The sequence below is a fragment of the Neodiprion virginianus genome, chromosome 6 (genome assembly GCF_021901495.1).
Source record: "Neodiprion virginianus isolate iyNeoVirg1 chromosome 6, iyNeoVirg1.1, whole genome shotgun sequence".
NCBI classification, from domain to species: Eukaryota; Metazoa; Arthropoda; class Insecta; order Hymenoptera; family Diprionidae; genus Neodiprion; species Neodiprion virginianus.
Genome location: NC_060882.1, coordinates 18,251,081 through 18,274,166, shown reverse-complemented (window position 1 = coordinate 18,274,166; position 23,086 = coordinate 18,251,081). Strand labels below are relative to the sequence as shown.

At 39.6% G+C, this 23,086-nt stretch overlaps 1 protein-coding gene across 5 annotated transcripts in view; it reads left to right on the top strand.

Moving 5' to 3' along the window:
• Positions 1 to 23,086, top strand: part of LOC124308220 (limbic system-associated membrane protein-like) — a 77,107-nt gene that overhangs the window by 15,518 nt on the left and 38,503 nt on the right. For all 5 annotated transcript variants that reach the window (XR_006908946.1, XM_046770722.1, XM_046770721.1 and 2 more), the window contains one exon: positions 21,486 to 21,599. Coding sequence is in view for 4 of the 5 variants with exons in the window: in XM_046770722.1 (XP_046626678.1) it covers positions 21,542 to 21,599 (58 nt within the window). In the remaining variant the exon portion in view is untranslated. The remainder of the gene's footprint in view (positions 1 to 21,485; positions 21,600 to 23,086) is intronic.

Genomic DNA, 23,086 nt, shown 5'->3' with positions numbered 1-23,086 from the left:
GCGAAAAATTCCCTGTATTGATTACAACGCGTTTCTGAAGTTGATCACTTTGAAGTAAACCAAAATTTGCTAGGCTCCTTTATGGAATCAAATTAACGTTGACGGAATTTTACGTGCTGGGAATTTTTGAGTTTATGATTTTAACCGTGCGACTGTTTATTGACATTCGTCAAAGTGTAAATATTCATGCCTGAAATATAGATTCATTTCCATTGTATTGAAAATTGTACTTGACTTGTTCACTTTACTTGATTGATCCTTGAGTGGACACGTTTAAAATCCCAAGCTTCGATAAAGTTTCACGAAACAAGTATGTTCCTGTCTGTTATTATTGATCGAACTCGATATGTTTGCAGATATCAGTTTTGAAAACACGTCAATAATTGGTGTTCTGTAAAAATTTCCTAGAGTCACATTTATACTTTCAACAAAATATAAAACAATTCCGCAGCTTTTTTTACAGCACGAAGGACAAAAGCTGCTACACAATTCACGATTATATAATGGACCGTCACTTTATACTATTAGTTTACAAAAATTAGTTGATTGGAAAACAGTGATAAATATGTTGAAACCTCCTGTACAATTTGTAAAATTGAATTTCTATACAATTGAAAATTCATCTGAACCATTAAATTGCGTTTTCTATGGCACCAAAGAACAGGTGTGAAATTATTTCCGATTATTGTGAGAGGACTCGTGAATGATGAACCTTTTCGAAGAACGCCAATTTTTCATGACATCGAATACAATCGATCAAAACCGATAGTAAAACGTTTGCCTCGTGAAGCTTGATTTGTGGTTGAAAATTTCACATTGATCAAAAAAAAAAAAATATATAACATGCGTATCGCGCTTGAAGTTTCCATCGGATCGCTGCCCACGTGAAAATGCGAAAAACGATTAAATGAAATGTTGAAAGCTGCGTCAACATTCAACTAAAGATATATTTTCTCCAAACGAGATGAATTTCTAAGCAAACCTTTGGTGATATTGAAAAGTAAATGTAAGGAGAGTGTGTCGTGTAGCTACGTAGGTGAAAACAACGAGGAAAATTTCAACATTTCAGGCCCGCGACAAAAATCCGGCAATCACTTTGAGTCGGAATCCGCGTCCTTTGAGGGAAGACGAACGACGGTTTGTTCCGTCGATCGTCGAGGGAAGAGCACCGCGAACTGAGCCGCCAATCAAAACATCGGTGCAAAAGGAGGAGCGTCCATTTGTTACGTTAAGCTCTAACCGCGTCGGGAGTGACAATGAGTAAGTCAGAAACCTGACACTGCATAATGTACGCGGCAGTCTATTTCCCATGGGCTTAAGGGGTCCCGGAAACACGTCATATCGCCGTAAGACTTTCTCGTGTTCACAGGACCCGGGTAACCAGCCCGACTAGCAGGACTACCAAGCGAACGGAAGTCCTGCTCCTCGCCTCGCCCAGTTTCGGGCTAATCCCATAGCGGTCCCCTCGACTGGTTGAAGCGCGTCTGTCTATTTCTACATTTGTCAGCGTCGGATGGTCGCCGGAGAATTTGCACGAATTCTCGTTACAGTTTCGCCGTTCCGCAATCAGCGTTTCCCAGCCGTCATACACGTGTAGGCGGTAACGTACACGGAGGTCCGACGTACCCCGCCGGATTACCTCCGGCAGCTTAAAAACCTGCTGCGTGGTGGGCGTTGCTGTTTCCTGACTAGCGAGAAAAAAACGTACGTAGAAAAATACTGGAGGATTGAAAAAGCGGAGAGAACGGGACGGAAAAAGAGAGAGAGAGAGAGAAAAAAAGGGAGGTAAAAAAAAAACAGAACGGGGCAACCGTCGCTCAGCTTTCGAATCGTTGCAACAATTGAAAATCCCGTAGAGCTTTCAGCCGCCCCGCGTTTCGCGGCAACCCCTCCACCCCCTCTGCCCGCCTATCCCATCCATTGTGCGATATGGACGTGCTTCGATGAAAGAGAATCCGCGAATCGTTAGCATTGTTTACAATAAAGCCATCGCGAACGACGCAACGGCTGCAGGTACACTCCCTGATATGGTGTATACGTGTTGAAACCCTCCCCCCATCCCTCAGTTTAGCGTACGTGCGTAAATTTTGCGAGTTTCCCGCGGTAAAGCCACCGGCTCAGAGAGATCGATTGATGCGATGCAATTCAACAATTTGTCCTTCCCCATCCGTCTTCCGGCCTCACTCGAAAGCTCCGCACCGTTTTACTGTTCGCCATTAATTGTTGATCACCCGGGGAGCCTGCACCGGACGTCAAACTGTTCTCGTTCACCTCCTCGTTACGCTTGCAGGTAGACATTTATCGATGGATGGATTCGCAATTTGCCCTTTATCATCAAGTTAATTGATTCGCATTTTAGATTGGGTTTCAGTTTTTCAATGCTATTCATGCTACTTGTTGTTACAGGGGAACAAAGTATGTCTTAAGGGAAAGCATTTGGAACTTTTAATTCTCTCTTAAACTAATTGTAAGAAGATTATTTTGATATCATTCGTCGAAGCGAAGTTCACAAAACTAAGAGAGAATATAACTATATCGGCTACTAGTTTCATTCGGTAAACGTTACTGATATGTGTATAATTCACGATCGTCAGGGGAAATATTATTTGGGACTGATTTGACAACGTGAATAACACAGGCGGCTGAATGGGGTTGAAAATTTGTTATACCGCGAGAATTTCGAACGGTCGGCAACGTCTGGCGGCAATCCGAGAAACTTGTAATATATTTTTGTTTCATTTCAACCGAATAACAAAATCTTAATATTTTCCAGTATTAAATAACTCCGACGACACTTTGCAATTAACATGAAAACCTTCGAATTTATGTTAAATTTACCCTTTAACATACGTAATCAGACTCTAAATAAAATCGCAACAAGTGCGAATCCTGTCAATATTGAAAACGTGTCAGTTATTTTAACACTTCAAGAAGTATAATAACATTCTCAAGTCATAAATGATTTGAAACGGTATTGAAATGGTCTGATCGTTCCGCTTGGTGACCCAACTCACAATCAGCCTATCCAGACGGTACTGGTTCGATCGTCAAAGCATAGCGTGCGTGTGTCATTGTCCAATAGAATCAGCATGCATTCTATTGGAAATTATCACCCGGCTACATCGTTTCCCATCAATTCCTGTAGTCAGCCATTCGTCGGTCGTCATCCGGTATTATTGCCAATAGCGGAAAATACAGCCTGTAACAACGCCGCTGCTGTGACTGCAGAATAATCACACGTGAAGCCACCTGAATAAGGGCAGAAAAATGAAATATTTTGTTCGCCCTCGCAGTGTCGCTACACACGGTATTGAAATTTTCGTATTTATTTAACGATATCCACCAGACATTCGCGAATTTTCCAGCTGCTGGTCGTTCGTGTGCAATTCAACTTTTTCGTCAGAACAGATGAAAAAAAAATAAACAATACGCTTCCGTGGAGAGAATATTTTGAGATTCAACTTTTTAAAAACATTTTTTACATTTCAATCAACTTGACACTTTGTGCCAACGATGAGTATTTATGTTACAAATAAATCAAATATAACGCGAACGTGATCATGGATGAATAAAAAATGATTCAGGTATCTTTTGTTGTTAGAAGTAAGTCTGAAATAATCGAGTATTTCAACAATACGTACGACACAGACGCTCACACACGTACGTTCTTAGATTAGAGGTATGCTACTGGAACCGAGCTTTTTTGACGAAGGATCACAAAGCCGGCCGAGTTTTCAAACAATTACTTATCGATCCGCTGACGCAATACACGAAGAATGAAATTGCCCCGTGGGAAGTGGACCGGTATAAAAATAGCCAGACGAAAGCTTGCAAAGAGAAAAAAATAAATAAATAAAAGAAGAACGTCCTACACTTGCCAAAATTAGATACTTTTTATTAATTTTGTTACGAGATGCAGGTACATCAAGTATTTCTCAAATTATTATATTTGTAAACTACGAAGATATCTTTAAAAATGTAAACGAAAAGCTCAGATATGGATGTTTTGGTATAAGTCGCATCAAAAGATGAAGTTTAAAATCTAATGCATTCGTTCGATTTCACTTTACGACGACGCATTTTATTCAGAAGACTACTTTTCATGAATTCATTGAAATTCTTTTTTCTATTTTTTCTATGGCATTGTTAATCATTTATTTCATAACATTATACCAGTATTGATCGTAAACAACGTAAATGGTAATATCGAATACTGCAAACTGAAAAATTAAGAGGAAAAGCCATTTTAGTGATTTCGTAGAAAACTAACGAATCTAATAGTTTTTTTTTAACAATTTTAGAGTGATATTTGAAACAAACCTCTAAGCTTCTGTTCAACATTCCAGTATTTTCTATTCTTCTATTTTCAAAAAGATCTCTGAAGGATACGAGTACAATAATTTATTATAATAACATAAATAAAAAGTATCAATTACTGGCCAACCAACCTCCGTAAATCGCCGGATTGAAAAATATATTGCACGTCCAAATCCGCGTACCTAAGCTCATCAACTTTTCCATAATGAACTCTGTACACTTCCAAAACAACCTGTCAATTTTCCTGGGTGTAAGCTAGCGCCATAATTCCTCCGGAGACAAGTCACCCCGTATTTCACCCCCTCGCAACCCTCGAATTTCAGGCGTCGCGTCAAATAGGGGGTGAGAATGCGGACCCTCCCAGTCCCTGTTGTACGAGAGGCAAAGAATGTTAGCAGGGTTGCCGTTGTAAATGAATCGCGGGGAGAATTCCGGGGCGTGTACACATGAACACCGCTGACATTCACCGTAAACGGGACGCAGCCGGGCTGCAGAAGCTGTCTAACGAATTCTTTTCTCCGCGGAATAAGAGCCAATCCGGTCGACTGTACAGGGTGTACCTAGTAAACGCCACAGTATGTTGGGTTGCCTACCACAGAGGGGAACATATATCGGTAAAACAGACCCACTGAGTCATATAATCACTTCAACTTGACTCCGGAATTCGGTCGCTGGACGCTTCAGCGTTGGTAATAAACAACGAAACAACTGCTTGACCAAATCTAAACAACTAGCCAACAGGGGCGGTTCGAGCTCGCTCGTGAGAACTTCAACTGCGCTACCTGCCGATAACTCGGTAGGTCTGTATTACCGATATTTGGTCCCCTGAGTGGTAGGCAGCCCAACATACAGCGACCTTTACTCAGAAACAGCCCGTATATTTTACCGCGTAGCGGCTGCAAAGTGGAGGACTGACGCCGAGGCCTCACTGCCATCCACATTCCGTGCACCGTGAAATTGAAAGAATTTTGATCATGATGAAGATCAAGGCGACTTGAGGCGGATGCAGAAGAAACTTGCTAGTGGAAAGCGGAAAATGTATGGGCGGAACCGTGAATCATTCACATTATGCAGCGGTTGATGCAGCCTGCAAGTTTAACGTTTGTACTTTATACCAAGGATTTTAGCGGAGATCGGATCGCGGGGCTTTGCGAGGGGAGAAAATGATTAATAACGTCAGCTTCCCATTGTATGACGTCATCATCCACCCCTCGCCTCCCCCCAACGCCCAACGGCCATGGTTATACCTTCTTTGTGCCGCAGCGGTAATAAAACACATTCAGGTCGCCCTGCAGGTCTCCAGCGGATGACGAGGGACGGTCCACACAGGATGGACGACCGGCTCTTGTCTAGGGGATCTCGAAGAGACTCGTTAATTTCAACGTGCCCGTGCAACCTGCGTGTTATTTCAGGAACGATGCCAAGGCGCTCTGACGTGATTGCGATAAATTTACGAGGTGAAAAACAACCGTTCACATTTCGCAGATCGGAATCGCGGGAAAGAAAAGGTACTCAGAATACTAAAAGTCGGCTGATTGCTGTTCTTGATCGAATCAAATGGTCTGAGAGGGATTTGGTCAGGTTGAACACTCGTTGAACATTGTTTACTCAGAAATCGCTGTCAAAGTTCGTTTGCTCACATTCTGATTTCTGATCAAGATTAGGAAGGATCGTCAGACCTGAAATTCAGTCGGCTTATCAGACAAATCCAATTGTAACACGCCTATAGATCTTTTCAACCAAAGAAGTCAATATTTTTATTCGAGGAAATGAATTCAAAATTCGCAAAAAAAAAATCACAGCAAGTATGACAAGCTTCACAAAGTCACTATGAAGATATCAGAAAATTTAAGACATTTTTGTAGGAATAATGAAATTTTTAAAACACTGCATATTTTTATGAGGGAGGATTCATCTTTTTTGATTTTTTCAAACAATGAGTATCGAATTGGATTTGCTCGCAAACTTACTCCCTATATAACTTCATAAAACTTGAACATCAACTTAAACTCATTTGAACTCTTCAACGAGAATATTTTGAGAATTTAGTACCACACTATTGACTCATCTTGAAAGATTTTTGCACACTTTTCATTTTAAGACAAGAACCTATGAAAAATCGTTGAAGTTGAAAAACGTTCTCTTTACATCAAAAGGTAGCCAATTCTGCATGCTTAGAGTTGAACTCACATTATTGGTTCCATTCAGCGATGGAAGATTCGTATAAATACGTGCACACAGATGTGATTTGACATCTTACGCGTGTGTGACGATATCGTGTCCGCTTAATGGAAGGAAGATACGTTCACTCAATGTACGTATATACCTATAATATATCATGTAAAGCCAGGAACGAGTGGTGAAATAAAGGAGGTACAAATCCGTTTTCGGGGGGCTGCTTTGCATGAAACCTTTATACATGCGTGCTCCCGTTATTACTTCTTTACAGGGCGCTTTTGTTGTCAACCTCATCCTGTTGTGTTGCAGGTATAACAAAGCGTATCCGTTACCCACATTTTTAGATCATTATAACCCTGCGTATTCGCGTAGTAGCATGACCAACGAGAAGGGAAAAAATGCCTCAATTCCACTGCAGTCAACGAGCATGCATATTTTCGAAGCCTCGCATCTTTCGGACCTCATGATGCCTGATTTTTTTGAAACGTCAGGCTGCTTAATTGATTAATCCCTGGTGATTGGCTTATCAATTTCAAAATTTGTCAAACCTGCTTTGAAAATGATCTACTTTTTACTGCGAGTGAGACTCTAATAACTATCACAAAATTTTCGAGTAGGTGAAACGTGTGAAAAAACTCTGAAATTCGCAACTGAAATATTAACGACTTGTTTAGTACTCGCAAAATAAGGGGTTGAAAAGACTTTAATAACAAAAAGAAACTCTTCTTTCGAAGATTCGTGTATTTCGGTTTCAAAATAGGCACTTTTGTCGAATATTTCGTTCCATTTATCAATTAATCTCTAAAAATAAACGCCTTACATATACACGCATGCGTTCCTGAAAATGCAAACGTGACATTTTACCGACGCTTAGCCAAGATGTAAAACTTTTCTAGAATGTCGGTATAGGAATCTGTGTCCAGAGCCGGCTTTGCTGTTCTACTACCTTATGTTTAAAATTCCATTAATTTAAAAGAAGCAAACAAACTGGAAAAAGTCAGTACCGCCTTCAAAGCGATCGTTGCGCACCGTCTATATACCTATGCATATGTATCGCGTATACGTAAATCAACGCACATTTCCAGATTTACAAGGGTACAGTTTTAATCGTGCAATTCATTTTAATTTTACTATCAATCCCCTCTTGGAATTTCTACGCTCGTTTTTAGGCCCTTGCTTTTCTCGTGGCAAACACCTCACTCTCTCGGCTTCAATGACCGATCATTTCCCCCGTCGTTAAAAGCTCCGCGAGTGCTCGCGAGGACCCTTCTTCCATATTTACGCTCATCGTTGTTTGAGTACCAGTCGAGGGTTGCTGCGTAGGTGGCTCATATCATTTTGCACCATCGGTAGGTTCACGTTGATAAAAATAAAACGGGGCAAATCGATTAATCAAATACTAAACGAAGAACAAATCAGCGGGAAATCAATGATTTGAAATGCGCACTGTACCCGAAGGGCCAAATGCTACATTTATTTAGAGACAGACATTTCAGCTGAATGAAATTCAGCGGGGAATGAAATTTCCCGAATTACACACTTTGCTCACGGTATGTACATACCTACTGGCCCGTACCTAATGGGAAGAGATCTCGTTGAATCCGCAAACGTACGAGCGCGTATCCGGGATTAAGAAATCAACGTCAAATTACACGCACCAGGATAAAGTGGCGGTTACGGTTTCAGGAGATCCCGCGTGGCTAGTTCTTATCTCGAATAATAATCGGGCTGCTATACTTTGCTTCGAAACAAGACATTAGGTGGATTGAGTGAGCTTTTCTTATCAGAAAATACCCCGGCCCTTTCCTTGCGTCAAGGTTATACCCTGGCCGCGATTACTTTTTATGTTGAACACTATAAAGATACGAAAGTCAATTTTTTTTCGTCGAATATATACGTTTTCTCGGCGACGATTTCTTGCCCGATTAATTCGGTTCCAATCAAGTCTGTGTGTAATTGATATAAAATTGTGCTATCAGCAAATTTTTACACACGCATAATTTTTAGAAATTCATTTTACTTTCGAAGCGCGGATCTCTCAGTTTAATACTGGTGACAAAACTATAGCGTCGAAAAATATTTGCATAAAAACGAACGATAATAGAGAAAGCTGGAAGGTTAAAACAAATAAGAAAATTCCTGAAAGAATATAATAATTACAAAAAGGACTGCAATTGTCCTCGACGTCGCCTCATTAACTTCAAGTACTTTATACAGTGTATTTACCTTCAATTAGAGTCTTGAAAGTATGTATGTGCAGTTGAAACAGGCCTGATGAGCTGGATACCCTCGTTTTAAGGGCGAGCTTACCGAGTCCCTTTCTTTATTTCGCCCGTTTCCTTCTCCTCGCTCTGCCTGCGGTCCTTGGGTGAGTATGAAAACGAGTTTGGCGCAAAATGATTCGATAATAGCCCGACCCTCCGTCTGGCCGCCCGGTAATCTCGCCCAGGATACGGTGCAGACCCTCGCCAAGCTCGTCTTTTACAGGGGTCGGGGTGTATTTTCCGCTATACAGCTTTCATTCCTCGAGTGCCTTCTCTAATAAAATTAGAATACAAAAAAAAAAAGTTAAAAGAAAAAGCGAAAGGTTTGCGGGGTGGGGAGGGGGGGGGGGGGGGGGGATGAAAAAAGAGAAAAAGTAATGGACAAAAATAAAGTTAAGATTCCCTCGCGACCGCGAATTTCCTCCCGAGATACCGGAAAAACAACGACCGTTGTAAATTTAAATCCAACTGTAGGGAATTGTCGGCAGGACATTTATTCTCTTCGAAATGATCATCCTAGACGAAATGGCTTGAAGGGATAAAAAAAAAAAATGTTCGATCAATTTCGCAGATTTTCAGTATTGCGGCAACTCTCGCAAAACTCTTATCGAGCCAAAGGTGCGTCCTTGACTTGGAATGTCGATGGGTCATAAAAGAACGTGGTTGCAGATCTTAATCCGGGACGTGCCTGAAAGAAAGTCGATCGAGTCCGTCAGACGACGCCAAGGTTATAAGGGTTCCTCGAACTTTCTTATGCACGGATAGTTCATTTGTGGAAAAATTTCAGAAAACCTGAAACGTGTACTCGATTGCTGCGCTGAGAAAAATTTCATTTGTCGTAGTAACTAGAAAAAATTCAGTAAAATAGGTATCGTTAAAAAAACTGTTTAAATTACGGAAAACGAGGTACACGTAACCATTTTGCGCTATTGTCGATCCTTTTTTGGTAATTGCAACGCAAAATTAGTTTCTGAGGTTTACTCTACTTTTTTAGTTAAATAAGGCTTTATCGTCAATTTATCGTTGCACAAGCATTAAATTGTCGCAACAGTTACAAGAAAATATAGTAACAGCGATCGCAATGAGAAAGAATAGTAAGGGATACTAGACTTTCTGGTAACAGCTACAAAACTAATTTTCATTTTGTACCTATATTTTTCAATTGTGGTAAAAACTGAAAATAGTTAAAGAATGAACGGTAACCAGAACCAAAAATTTATCTCAGTGTGTAGCGAATTGTTTTCTGATAAAAACCTCACATTACTGATCAAATTTGATGATACGTTCGCTTCGACGTTGTAAGAATGAAAATGAAGGTCATAAAATACACACCTTCTATAGTCATTCGTGTCTTCAAATTTGATTAGCTTCCATTCAAATTTTTTTGGAATTTCTTGCGGAAATTGACAGGCTTCATTAATTATTTCATTCAACATTTTCACTTCATACCCATACATAGTTTTCAACTGAATGTCATTTAGCTTTTGTTGAACATTCAAACGGTAAAAAAGAAATAGAATAGAATAAAATGGTGAGATTGCGCGAGCCTGAAAAGTTACTTGCACTGTTAAAAACCTCGATATCTTTAAATAAAATTTGTCGCGCATCTTCCGCTGATATACATAGCTATATTGAATACAACAAGTTTGAATAGAATTAAAGAAATTTTCAACCATTTTCTTTTTTTCTAAATTCGAATTTTGTTAAAAAAAAAACTGTTTCCTATTCACCCCATCGCAAGAGGTTTCATCAGACATAGATGCGAAGGCGATTGAGTGAATCCGATTGCGTGCATTAATTTTCTTTTCTTTTTTTTGACACAATTACGGCCTGGCAGCAGGAAATCGTACCGAACCCCGAAGCAGTTCGGCAAAACGAAGCCGCCAGTGCCAGGATCGCGAAACACAGATTGGGCGTTACTAGTCACAGCTCGGCGATGGCTGGAAATGACTTTACTATACTTGAATCACAGCCACGAAATCTCAACGCTGCGCTCCGAGTTTCTTCGAGGTTAAAAACTCCGAGGATTTACTAGCCTTTTATGAAACACTCTTAAATCGATCGCACCCCCGCAGCCGAATACGATTACAGATGGAAATATTAAATAGAATCACGGGAAGATATCGGGTGGGCGAGAAATTTAAATATCATTGTTTTGATAAAAACGACGTTGCATTAAGACAAATCTTTCCACTCCATTAAAAATTAAAAATTATTGTCTGAAAATATTGTAGCAGTACCGATCAGTTCTTGAAGCAGTTTCTTGAACATTTATAGAAGCTGCAGGTTGTTTCGATCCTCGGAAATTTGAAGGAATATACGTATTTTTTCCTAGTATTTATACCGATTGAATGGTACCTTTCATAATCGGTTGGAAATAATTCTTTTGAATGTTATGTTTAAAATTATACCATTTTATGAAAAATCGTTTTTAAAGAAAACCATTTTAAACGCTCTGCTTTGATTATACATTCTTAAAAGCATTTTTTACTCATTGTCAGTCCTGGTTAACGTGGAATTAGGGACTCTATAACATCAAGTATAAATTTGGCAAAAGTAAAACTGGGATAACGGAGAAACGAGCGGTAAATATAAATAAAAACTTGCGGCTAACCGTGACTTTGGTTAACAGCGGGGTAATTTGTCTTCGTTTAAAAATCATAAAACACGGTGCAGACGTTCCAAAATCGCCCGTCAAGCTAATTCCACCGAAATCCTTGTTGCACGTACGTATAATAATCTCCGTATATATTCGAATACAAGGTTTATACCTACACAGAATATATGAATAAATGTATGGGACGTGCGTTTTTTAGAAATGAACGCCGATTAAGTCATACCCTCAGGATACGAACACAAATATAGGTATGGTACACACAATGCATACATTCCAGACGTCGTTCACCTGGTTAAAATTGCGGCAAAAAATTCTGCCGGCACAAGCCCGAGGCGATTTCCTTAGATCCGCATCTATGCATGTTTTTCAACCCTTTCGGAGAAAAAAGTCAACGGAGTGCAAGTCGAGCGTGAATCGCGACGGCACGTGCCTTATCATATGGTATACAGATTCGAAGCAGGCTGGGGATACGGTTACATGTGAGGCATTCCATGCCAAATCGATCAGGGTCTGGCCCTTCACCTCTCTGATTTGGCTCGCGATTTTTTTGTATGATTGTTTCGACTCTCGAGGGCACTCGGTTTTTTTTATTTTTTTAGTTTCCTAAATCTTCCGAATCGATTTGAATTATCTACAATTTTTAAAAACGAAATTATTAATCGATACAATTTAAAAATCTGAAATATCATTTATCAAGTATCAAAATTTTTAAGCCTTGAGTCAAAGTGGACTGGCTCTTCCTTTTAATTTGACAAAAAGTAAAGAAAAGTTTTTTGATATATTTTCTTCGACCTTTATTCGAAATTTTTTTATCAAATTAGAAAGAAAATTCAGTCCACTCCAGCTCAAAGCTTAAAAATTTTGATACACGACACATGATTTTTCAAATTTTCAAATTGTGCCGATCAATATGATCGTTTCTAAAAATTCTAAATGGTTAAAATCGGTTCGAAAATACTTGAAGAAAAAAAAACTGCGTGTTTTCGAGAGTCGAAACAATCGTATAAAAAATCGAACACCAAATCGGAGATATCAAGGGTCAGACTCAGGTCGAGTTAGCATGGAATGCCCCGTATCTGTATTCGCACGTAAACAGAGACAGACATACAACACGGGTATAAAGTTGGCCATGCACCATGAGATAATTCAAACGGTTTTAAAGCGAACAAGTCGACACGCCACACTTCCGGTTATCGGATGAAAACCGAACAGCTGCCACCAAGAACGTCATTCCGCCGTCGCCGCAATCGCAGTTTTAATGACCGTGCGGTATAATCACTTAATTACAATATAATGCAAGATGAATGAATGCCGCACGCCTTTCGGTCGTTACGCTCTCTAATATCGGGGTCGTATTCGGGGAGAAAGCCTGTTCCGAAAATGATACCACGTCACGTCTCTTCGAGTTTAGTTATTCGCACATGAATGTCGCAGTAATATCGAACTAATATCGAAAGGCTTTCCATGCCCATCTTTTTATCTCGGATCTAGAAATGGAAGTCGTTGAAATTCATTATTTTGATTGTACGTTTTTTTCACAGTTGAAACGTTATTTCTACCAAGTACGAAGTATGAATTGACGTTAAAATAAATTTGCAATATGTCGTGATATGTTGTACGGTTAAATTGATTAAATGTGACTCAATTTCGATATTCTGAAACTGAACACATATAACACAACTCAACGGAAAGAAGGATTTTTTGGTAGACTATACATATTTAAAAAAAAAATTGAATTTTTTATCGAAATATTACTTTTTTGGGTTATATATGAAAATTTCGATAAAATAAATAACTAAGGCCAATTTCTAAAAACTACGCTTACTCCTAGGGTTTTTGACATCGAATCTCAAATATGAAGGATAACAAAACAAGTGTTGAACAGTGTAATTCTTAAGAGACAATTTCTTAATCATCAACATTTATAGAAATACTTTATATACAATATATAAATACACTTAAAATGTGCAAATTTTTAGTTACACCTCGCATTCGGTACGTTGAGAAAAGGATGTGAAAATTGATGCACTACTTTTAGAAAATTGCGAAAAATTTAGACCTATCCATCTAGCTTTCTCGCTGACGTTAGATTTCGTTACGTTAAATGCTTGAACGGCAGTGAATTCGAACATTAAAATATGAAAGAATTACATGAAAGAAAAAAGGACGCTTCTGAATACGTGCGAGTACGTATTTTTTTTATATCTCCTTCTATTATTATTGTGTACTGAAATTAAAAGAACAATAATAAAAATTTAAGAAAGAAAGAGAAAAAAGGCAAACAACGGAGGCACGGGAGGAAATTTGTTTTTCCTGCTAATTTTTTTCTCTTTGCGCGTGTATACATATAGAAATACACGTATAAAAAGCCACGCGTACGAATTCACGCACCCGTAACGCCGGTCTGTATATAATACCATGTATTATACGTACATATGTATGTATATAGGCTAATTATTTGGCCCTGTAAAGTACCAAGGCGTATGAATTACCATTCGCAACGTCCGAGATCCCTTCTCGGAATATACATGTATGCGTCTGTATATTTTCGTTTCTGCCAGGGTGAAATATAAAAGTACAGGAACGAAATAAATGAATGGGAAAGATATAATCACAACAATGATCGCGAGTAAAAAATCCGCCGAAATTGTCGCGCCGCGTGAGAATTATATTGTATACACAAAGTCCGTTTCACCATCCGTTTGGTTGCCCGGTATAGGTATCTACCTATTTTGTTATACTTTTGTGTTACGTCACATTTCCCTCGTTCGCGCCACCCTTTGCCTCGCATTAAAATATTTCTAATGGGATCAACCCTCGGGTGAAAAAGTAAAAGAAAAGAGAAAAAATGTGATAGAAATGAAAATTCTGCTATGCTTATGTTTGTAAAGCCACTTAAATTGTCGAGGAGCACGTTTACTTCATTAATTTCGATCATTTTCACAAAATGTTGATAATGATAGCGGCAGTTTTTGTCTAATCAGTTGAATAACCCGAACATTAATGTTAAAACGATTTATGATGGAGAAAAAACTGCAACCGAGGTATCGCATATCATCCGATTTGCAAAGAACCTCCACCGCGTCGTTGACCTAGATTTTCGCAAAGTTCTGTTTTATTGCGGATAATTAAGCGGTCGGAAACTGCGGTCAGGAGCCTCGTGTGTCACGATAAGAAGAACTTTCCTAATCCTGGGCGAAGTAATTTGTTCGACAAATGAAATAAGAGTAACGATGATCAAGTGGCGACATCCTAAAAGCAGGAAAAATCACGCCAATTTGCAAAACGTGAACTGGTATTAGTTGTAATAATGGCGTGAGAGTGACGCGCGAAACCGGATTGAAAATCAGTGACAACCGCGATGCCGAGCTTTTTTGAAAGGGAAAAATCGCGACTCCGGATCGATAGACGACGTTAATTCCGTCTGTCCGCACCCTGCGTGATGGCAATAACCCCATCGGGGTGGTAAAGGCTGAACAAGATGTCATTGAGGAGAAACCACACAAAAACTATCCAACAGGGGAGATTAGGGTAAGCCCATCCGGGGCGAAGCGATGATGGTCGTTTCAAAGGTTTCACCTGATTAATCGACGATCGACCCGCGGCGAAGGCGAATCCTCCATAAACCAAAATTGAGCTTTGATCGCGGCTCGTATTCGTATTTGGACTGATTGCCGATAATCGATGGATTAAACGCCCAAGGGGAGGATTAGGTGCGATGCTTTAGAAACTGATTATTGTTGAACTCGGATATCTATTTTCCTTTTCAATGGGATTGAAAGATCTTCAGAATTGTGTCAATTCAGAAGAATTCGTGGCCGATGTTTGCTGTCCGCTTAAGGAGACGCGTTATTTTGTTTTTCAGCTTTCAGCTCTTCTGAGAATTCAATTAGTTGTCTCAAATACCCTGGAAATGATAGGTTCAGCTTTCGCTGGATTTCCACGTTTTGAGATCTCTTGAAAATCATCTGAAGTCATTCGGACCTGATTGGATTTTGATCGAAATCGGTTGTATCTCGTTTCAAAGTGATTTACGAAAATGAACATTTTTCTACCCAAGTCTCTTGTTTTCCCAAATATCTCTTGTTCGGGTGTGCAGTGAATTGTTTCTGAAAAACATTACATACGCCCTAACGTCTGCGAAGAATCCCGTTTCTCAGAGTGCTTTTTTCCACAATGAATATGTGATCAGTGTTTCCGACGCTTTGAGGGCTATAAACCGGTAAAACAGTGCCCTGTAAAATCCGTTTTCAGGTTTTCGCAAAGCTTATATACTTGAACTCTCGGTGATTCGCATTAGGAATGAAATGGGATTATCCCTCAGGATTTTTCCCGCAATTCCGAAACTCGCTCTCCAACATCCCCAATTTAAAAACTCTTGTGAAACTCGGCCTGCGTCTGCGCGAACCTTACCTTGCGTTAATACTATCCCGGATTTATGTGTGTGCATAGAAAGTTGACGGCAGTGAAGACCGAAAAGGCTGGCATGAGCCGCTCACCGACCCAACGTCTCCTCCTCACCTATCGATCCCTGGTTATACGTATAGAGAACAGTTCCTCTCCGGAGCTCATTAACCTCTTCAAATACCTCAGCACGTGCGGACTTCAGCCCTTAATGCGTTATTGTTTAACGAGAAAATATTGTTTCAGCGCTGTTCGACAGCGGCGAGCAACTCCGGACGCATCGTAGTAAAAAGTTGGTATTTTTTATTCCCCAAGGCTGCGTTACTATAGACCGACAAAACTGAATCCTGCAACTCAGTTTTACTCGTTCAATATGAAAAAACGTTGAATAGTCTGGGATTTTTTTTCTACATGGAAAAATAGCAGAATGCAAGTTTTAACGAGTTTTTGGAAAAATCGATAACTTGAAGCTCGATTATTAATGGGTTTTTTCCGACCTTATACAATATATGTGAATTTCGGTTCTCGGTATCTTAGATCAAAATCAAACACTGTCAATTGCTCGACGTTTCAGCCCTTTGATGTAGGCCCTCCGCAAAAGCTAATAATATATTAATACATATATAAGTTATACAAAAAAATTAATCAATCGAAGCTCAAACTTTGATGTATTTCCAAGTATTGTACAGTCTTTGCGAAACACTTGTTCCACAAGCATACCTCAATATAGGTGATCGAATTTTAAATGAAAAACTTTGAGATTAAGTAAAGCACAAAGGCTTTGAAATAAATAGAATACAATATGTAAAGATTTGTTGTATTTTTTTTTTCTTTCGTTTATTATTTTAATTTTATCAAACGCAAGACGTATCTGAAAAATCGTAATTTTGGATCTAGAAGACTTGTAACATTTTGTCACGAGAATTTTAAATTTTATGGCAACTTCATTTTGATTATAATATTTACTCGACGTGCCTGGTCAATTTTAACCGAAACTTTTACTTCATCTTGTCGTATTTTTAAAACTTTTAACAACTCTCAGTCATTGTTTTTAATGATAAGGAAGACAACGTCGACTGGCAGGTATATAAAGTGTGAGAATGACAGTAAATGGAGGTGAATAGGCGTAGCGGAAGGAGAGAAGAACAGTAACGACGAAATTCCACCCAAATACCTTACAGTATACGCCTTGCTACGTATTCACAACCCCGCAAGCTTTCCGCGCGAAAAGCTCCAAGAATCGCAGCTGTCACAGGAACACGGCAATTCAACTGTCGCGATGCGTATTAGGACTCGTTCAGTGAAACTAATTGTACGTTAGAAAAACGAAGACGAAACCAAAATATAATTTTAAAAAAGTTTCGAAGGTTATACGAGTAATAATTAATTTGTAGATTCGAATCGTGAGACAATCTTGAGATAAAACGTTTATTGTACTATTTCGGTAATTTCCAAAGTGTGTACTTCGTCAGTCTAATATTAAACAATTTCATTCGTCATCTATAACGATTTTTTGATTGAATTCAAAACCTGTGAAGAAACTTACACGTCTCAGTCAATTTCGTTAAAAAAATTTGACCAAACAGCGTGCGTTAAAAGTTGAACGTTTCTGTTGAGCACATGACAAATTGAAAATTTCCTATAAAACCGTGAAAATCAAGTTTAAAGAAAAAAAACCATTCATATGAAAGAATGCAAGTTTGTAATAAGAGTCGAATTTCAAAATAAAGCTAACGCTGTCGATGGTCCATAAAAAAGAGCATTGAACTCGTCGCGTTTGCGATACGTGTAAGCTTACATTGCCAATCTGTAAAGCGAATGAATTCCGAGCGTAAAGCTCATACGAGTTGAACGTGTAGAAACAAGGTTACCGGGAAAAAAGAAAAGTGTGGACCAGTAATAAAAGAATGAAATCTCATGCGGCATGGCGCAGTGTAAGTACGAGAGGAGAATGTTTAAAGAACATAGTAAAAAGTATTGCAGAGAGCTGAATGCCGTGTGTTACGGTTGCAATATAAGACGTTAACTGAAGAACTACCGGGCGCTCCGTACCTGCGGGAAACTCGGTTATGTGTACTTATCTGTCTTCCATTTTCCGTTGCGACATTCGTGCAACTTATTAGCGCAATATCTTATTCGCGTAAACCTGCGGATAGAATTAAAGGGGGGTTTAGTGTGGGCGCTTATTTTTCTACCTCTTTTTTTCTAGAAAACTGTGAGAAATTTTTAGTTTCGGTTACCGCTCAGTTATTAACTATTTTCATTTTTTACCACAATCTAAAAATATGGTTCCAGATAGCAAATGAAAATGAAAATTAGTTTTGTAGCTGTTACCAGAAAGTCTAGTATCCGTTATTATTCTTTATTTAATGCTTCTGCAACAATAAATTGACGTTGAAGCCTTATTTGAATGAAAAAGTAGAGTAAATCGAGCAAAGTGATTTTGGGTTTCAATTACCAAAAAAGGATCGGCGATAGCGCAAAATGGTTACGTGTACCTCGTTTTTCGTAATTGCAACAATATTCAAACAGTTTTTTAACGATACCTATTTTACTGAATTTTTCTAGTTACTGTAACAAATAAAATTTTTCTCAGGGTAGTCATACTCATATATTTTAATAGTCCTGTTGGCGATGCATACAAATACATAGACAGAAAACAACAGCTGAAACTAGTGCTCTATGACCTATAATTTCGTAATCAGCCGTTGCCACAGACCATTGTTGCCCCATGTCATTATTAAGTTATAATCCGATGTTTAACGCGATATCAACCTGAGAATGTATAAAAAATTAAGAAGTTTACTCAATAACGCTACAGTTTGGACGAGCATTAGTAGTGGAAACCATATGTAGTAACAGAGAGGTATGGTAAGGCGAGGGAGTGAACGACCGCTACAGATCAGCTAGAGATTAGTAAAGGGACAGAATGTATTATCATACTACGATGTGTGTGTGAATGAATCCAAGTACGCTAATCTCACGCACACTACGGCGAGTGGTCAACAAGTCAATACAGTCCAGAGTTCTCAAAATCTCCGCGAGAGGAAGCGAGACGAGAATATGGCGTAGAATCCAAAACCAGATCAGTATTAGTCGAAACTCGGAAGAGAAAACACGCGAGTCTTGTTGAAAGTAGCTCGTTATGTGTGCGAGAGTGACACAGTGAACTGCGTGAACATGGGGCTATCAACTCGGCGAATCGAGGCTCATAACGATCGATTTGATTATTAAATGAAGTTGGATCGTGTTTCTAACGTACTTGTGATCGAGTAATTAGATGCGAGAGCAGAACTAGGTAAAGCCGGTTGGGGATTCTCGCGATGGCCTTCCCGGGGCCTCATGATTGAGGTTTGGACCCAGGGTGGTTGACGCGTTGGGGAACCAACGTGGTTATTGCAGTCCGCGGATCAAAAAGACTTGAAAACAAATAACAAATCACACAAAATTGGTGTAGCCGCGTGAGCTGGCCTTGCCGGGGTAGCTGAGCTATCTCGGGGTGGTTTCCGTGTCGGGAAACCGGCGCGGCTTGCAGCCCCCGGTTAAAATAGTCCAGGTACTGAAAGATGATTTCCGGTGAGATGGTACCTGTACGCGTCATCCCGGGGCATACTCCGGTTCTGCTCGCGACGAGACCCGTGTTGAACGGAAAACCGTTAGAAAGTTACCCAAGTTGACACAAGCGTTGAGTGATTACTGATTGAATGAATGTAAAGCCTGTACAATAAACCCTGACGTACAGTTTCATATCTGATGGCCATATTATTAATCGTTAAATCGACCCCGAACCCACTATTATTGTTTTGAGTCTATCGAGAAGGGTGACTGTGAGACCTATAGCTAGTACAAAAGGAAATTTGGGTTAGTACCCGGCTGTGAGGTCTGTCACTAACAAGTCTTTTTGAATTTTCTGTTTACGATAACTCAAATTTCAAATATCACGTTAGACGATAAAAAATACACATTTTACGCTATTATGCCGCATACAGCGGCTATTTCATAATATTTTGCAGTAAAAAAATTCCGTAAGATAGTCCAAATTCTACATTATTAAGCAAAAAAAACTCAAATCCCAAAATTCTTAATAGACTTTTAGAAAGAAATTCTAGAAAATGCGATAAATCACAAACGTTCACGCCAAGTCCCCCCTTAAAGTGGGAAGAAAATAAACTGTGGGTCAGCGTGCAGCCGTATATACTCCATAAAAATGCGGTTGGGAAATATCAAGAAGCACATGGCACGTGTCTTCGGAAGTTGATCATTTCGGATGGCGATTCGCCAAAGTTAATATTCCGAAGCCGCCAGCATGTACTCGGATATTTACGCCTTCCCACAGGAACGCGAGCTTTTCCTACCCGTCTGACGAAAGCTTCTTACAACTGGGGAATTCCTCCAGGATACCCTGTATGCGGAACTCTGGGAGTTGGGGTCAGCTTTTTTCCCATCCTCCCCCCCTTATCGGTTTTTTTCCCTTCGCGTTTTGCCGCTTGTCTTACCCCTCAGGGCTTCGGTCGCTGCTCTCGCTCCGTGCGAAAAGCTTTGACAAAGACACGCTCCGTGAGGAAATCAGACGTGTTCTCGGCAAACACGGATTCTTCCGGTGTACCTAACCTTTGACCCCGTCGTATTTGATCCGACTAATTTTTTTTTTATTTTTCTATTTTTTTTTATTTTCCACTTCCTGGAAATGGAGAATATTGAAATACCGCCAGTATATGAGTCTAATTTAGATATACTGAGTTAATCTCAAAGTTTGTGCTGTTACTGAAGATCTCTAAAAGGCGCGAATTACGCGAGCTACACTTTTTATACTTATCTAGACATTTTTTTTCTCTTACAACAAATAGGTGGAAAATTATTCGACAGCTTGAGAGTCTTTACGAATTTCGAAACATTCACCTGGTATGTATTTCTACAGTCATGTAATCATACAGCAACTGTAGAAGAAAGTAAAAAAATTACTACGGAATCAGTACAAATAAACATCCGGGCCGTTGAATGAGTAAAAATTATTTAAACGTTTATTTTTTTGAACCACAATTCCTAAGCGATAGACTAAAACGAACATTAATCAATACATCCTAACAATTCCGTTAGAATAATCGATCGGTCGACGATGTCCGAGTCACAATGCGGAATGATTCGATAAAAAGGAAACGGAAAACAGTGAAAAACAGACAAGAGAGAGAGAGGAAAAAATGTAAGTAAAAAGAGACTTGACCAGGGTGATAGAAACCCTCTTTCCTCTGGGTTTTGCTGGTTTTACTGAAAAGGTTGGTTAATGTCGTGTTACCTCCACTTCTCCCATGCAGCTCTGCCAAAAGCGGCTATTCAACCGCCTTACACTCGAGTATCCTTACACTCTTTTCTTACTCAATTCCTCGTCTCCCTCTCAATTTTTTTTCACTCCCTTTTTATCCCTCTTCTCGCTGACACAGGGCAGCCTTTCTTACCGCCGTACTTATAATACCGCCTATAAACTCGGGAGGATTATTTTCTGACAAACTTTACGCGGCTGATGAACTCGTCGGAAGGATCTACATTTATACAAGTATCGCGCATACAAGTAACTTGAATTTTTAAACCTTGGATTAGCCACGTTTTCGCTTCGACGTATTTTCGATCTAACTCTACGTTACGTGAAAAAAAATCATACAGTGGCAGCAATGAAGCATGACGAGCTCACTTTGTGTTTTTCATTTCAGATTGAAGGTATAAAGAAGTGGTAAGAAGACACACGCACCGGCACCAATCAAACGCCATGAAGAGACACTTCGTTCTCATTGCCCTCGCGATTGAAATCAACCTCTACTTCGCAGGTGAGTTATTACGAATACCACAAAATTCCATTGGTGAGGTTCGACTCAAGTTCGCCTCAAATCCTCTCTTGTCTTTCGTTTCATGAAGCAACTACAGAGCGATGAATATTCCATTCCTTCGAATCAACTTTTTTCCCCACCCTTGCCGTTTCTCCGTGTTCACGGAGAAGAAAATAAACGATACCAATTTACGTTCGAGCCAATTTCAACCCCGCATTTCATAACCACTTTGGCAATCAGCGGCGCAAAGATTAGGTCTGAAAACGACTTTATCATCGGCTGTTTAACAACGTTACTCCGACGTTTCATCATTGCAATGTTCTCCAGGATAGCTGGAGGCGCGGTTACGCTGCAGGGAATTCTGATTACTCGGAACTATACGTAACCCTAGGTCGAACGGAATGACGAGCAGTTGAAACCGAACACAGTGGACCATAACGAGATGAAAATTGGACGATATTTGAGCTGCGCGGAAATTCCAGGCTGTTGTATCGGGGCCAAACTGTACATGCAGTTTGGACGAGATATCAACGCGAGCTAATAAGCTCGTTGCTTCCAATTAGCGTTCGATCAATCTCGATAATGCGAGATCTAAGTTTGACGGACGTAAACTTGGGGAGTGAAAACAGTATTCCTACTTCGGAGAAATTTTCACAGTTAACGTTTCCTGGATAAAACAAACCAGGGCTTTGCGGAAGGTTCCCTTGGAGGTTTTGAAGATGGTACGGACAGCCGGTGTAATTTGAATCAAAAAGTTTCATCTTCGGGTTTCGGAGTGATTCTCGTGCCAGACATGAAACACTCGATTCGCGACGAGTTAATGACTTTAAAACCAATTTCCGCGGAATTGTAACGGCTCGTAGAGCTTCGCAGAGTCGAGCGGTTTTCAAACTTCAGCAGCCTGTCAGCTTCACCGGACTTTTTGGCAATGCCATTTCATCGTTTGTCCATTCGTTTTTACAAATCCTCGATCATGCTTGTTCACGCAACATTTGAGCGACGTTAAGGGAGAATTTCGGAAATTTGTATCGCGACAACAAGATATTCAATTCAATTGGTGTTTGTTTTATTGAAAATTATGTAGATTGAGCTTCGTTTGCACAACTTTTACGACAATATCTATTCACATGGAGCATTGTTATTGACAACAATGTCAAACATCTCGCTCGGCGATATCTTTTCCGGTGCCTACGATACCTCGAAAACAGCTCAACCAGCTTACTTCAAATTTTGAGACCATATTTACCATAAATGAAATTTTTTTCCTCATCAAAATGGTTCTTGTTCGAAGTTGAATTTCGATTTTCCGTCCAGAGGTTACGCCTTTTTCATTTAATGTAAAAAATGGTACGACAGTAAAAAAGAAAACACGATAATGAAAAAGAAAGTGAAATCGTGACATAGAGCAGACTGTCCAAGAATACAATCTCCAACTTTGACTTAAAGCACACTTAAACCAATTTGCAAATCGAGATACGGATTTCCAA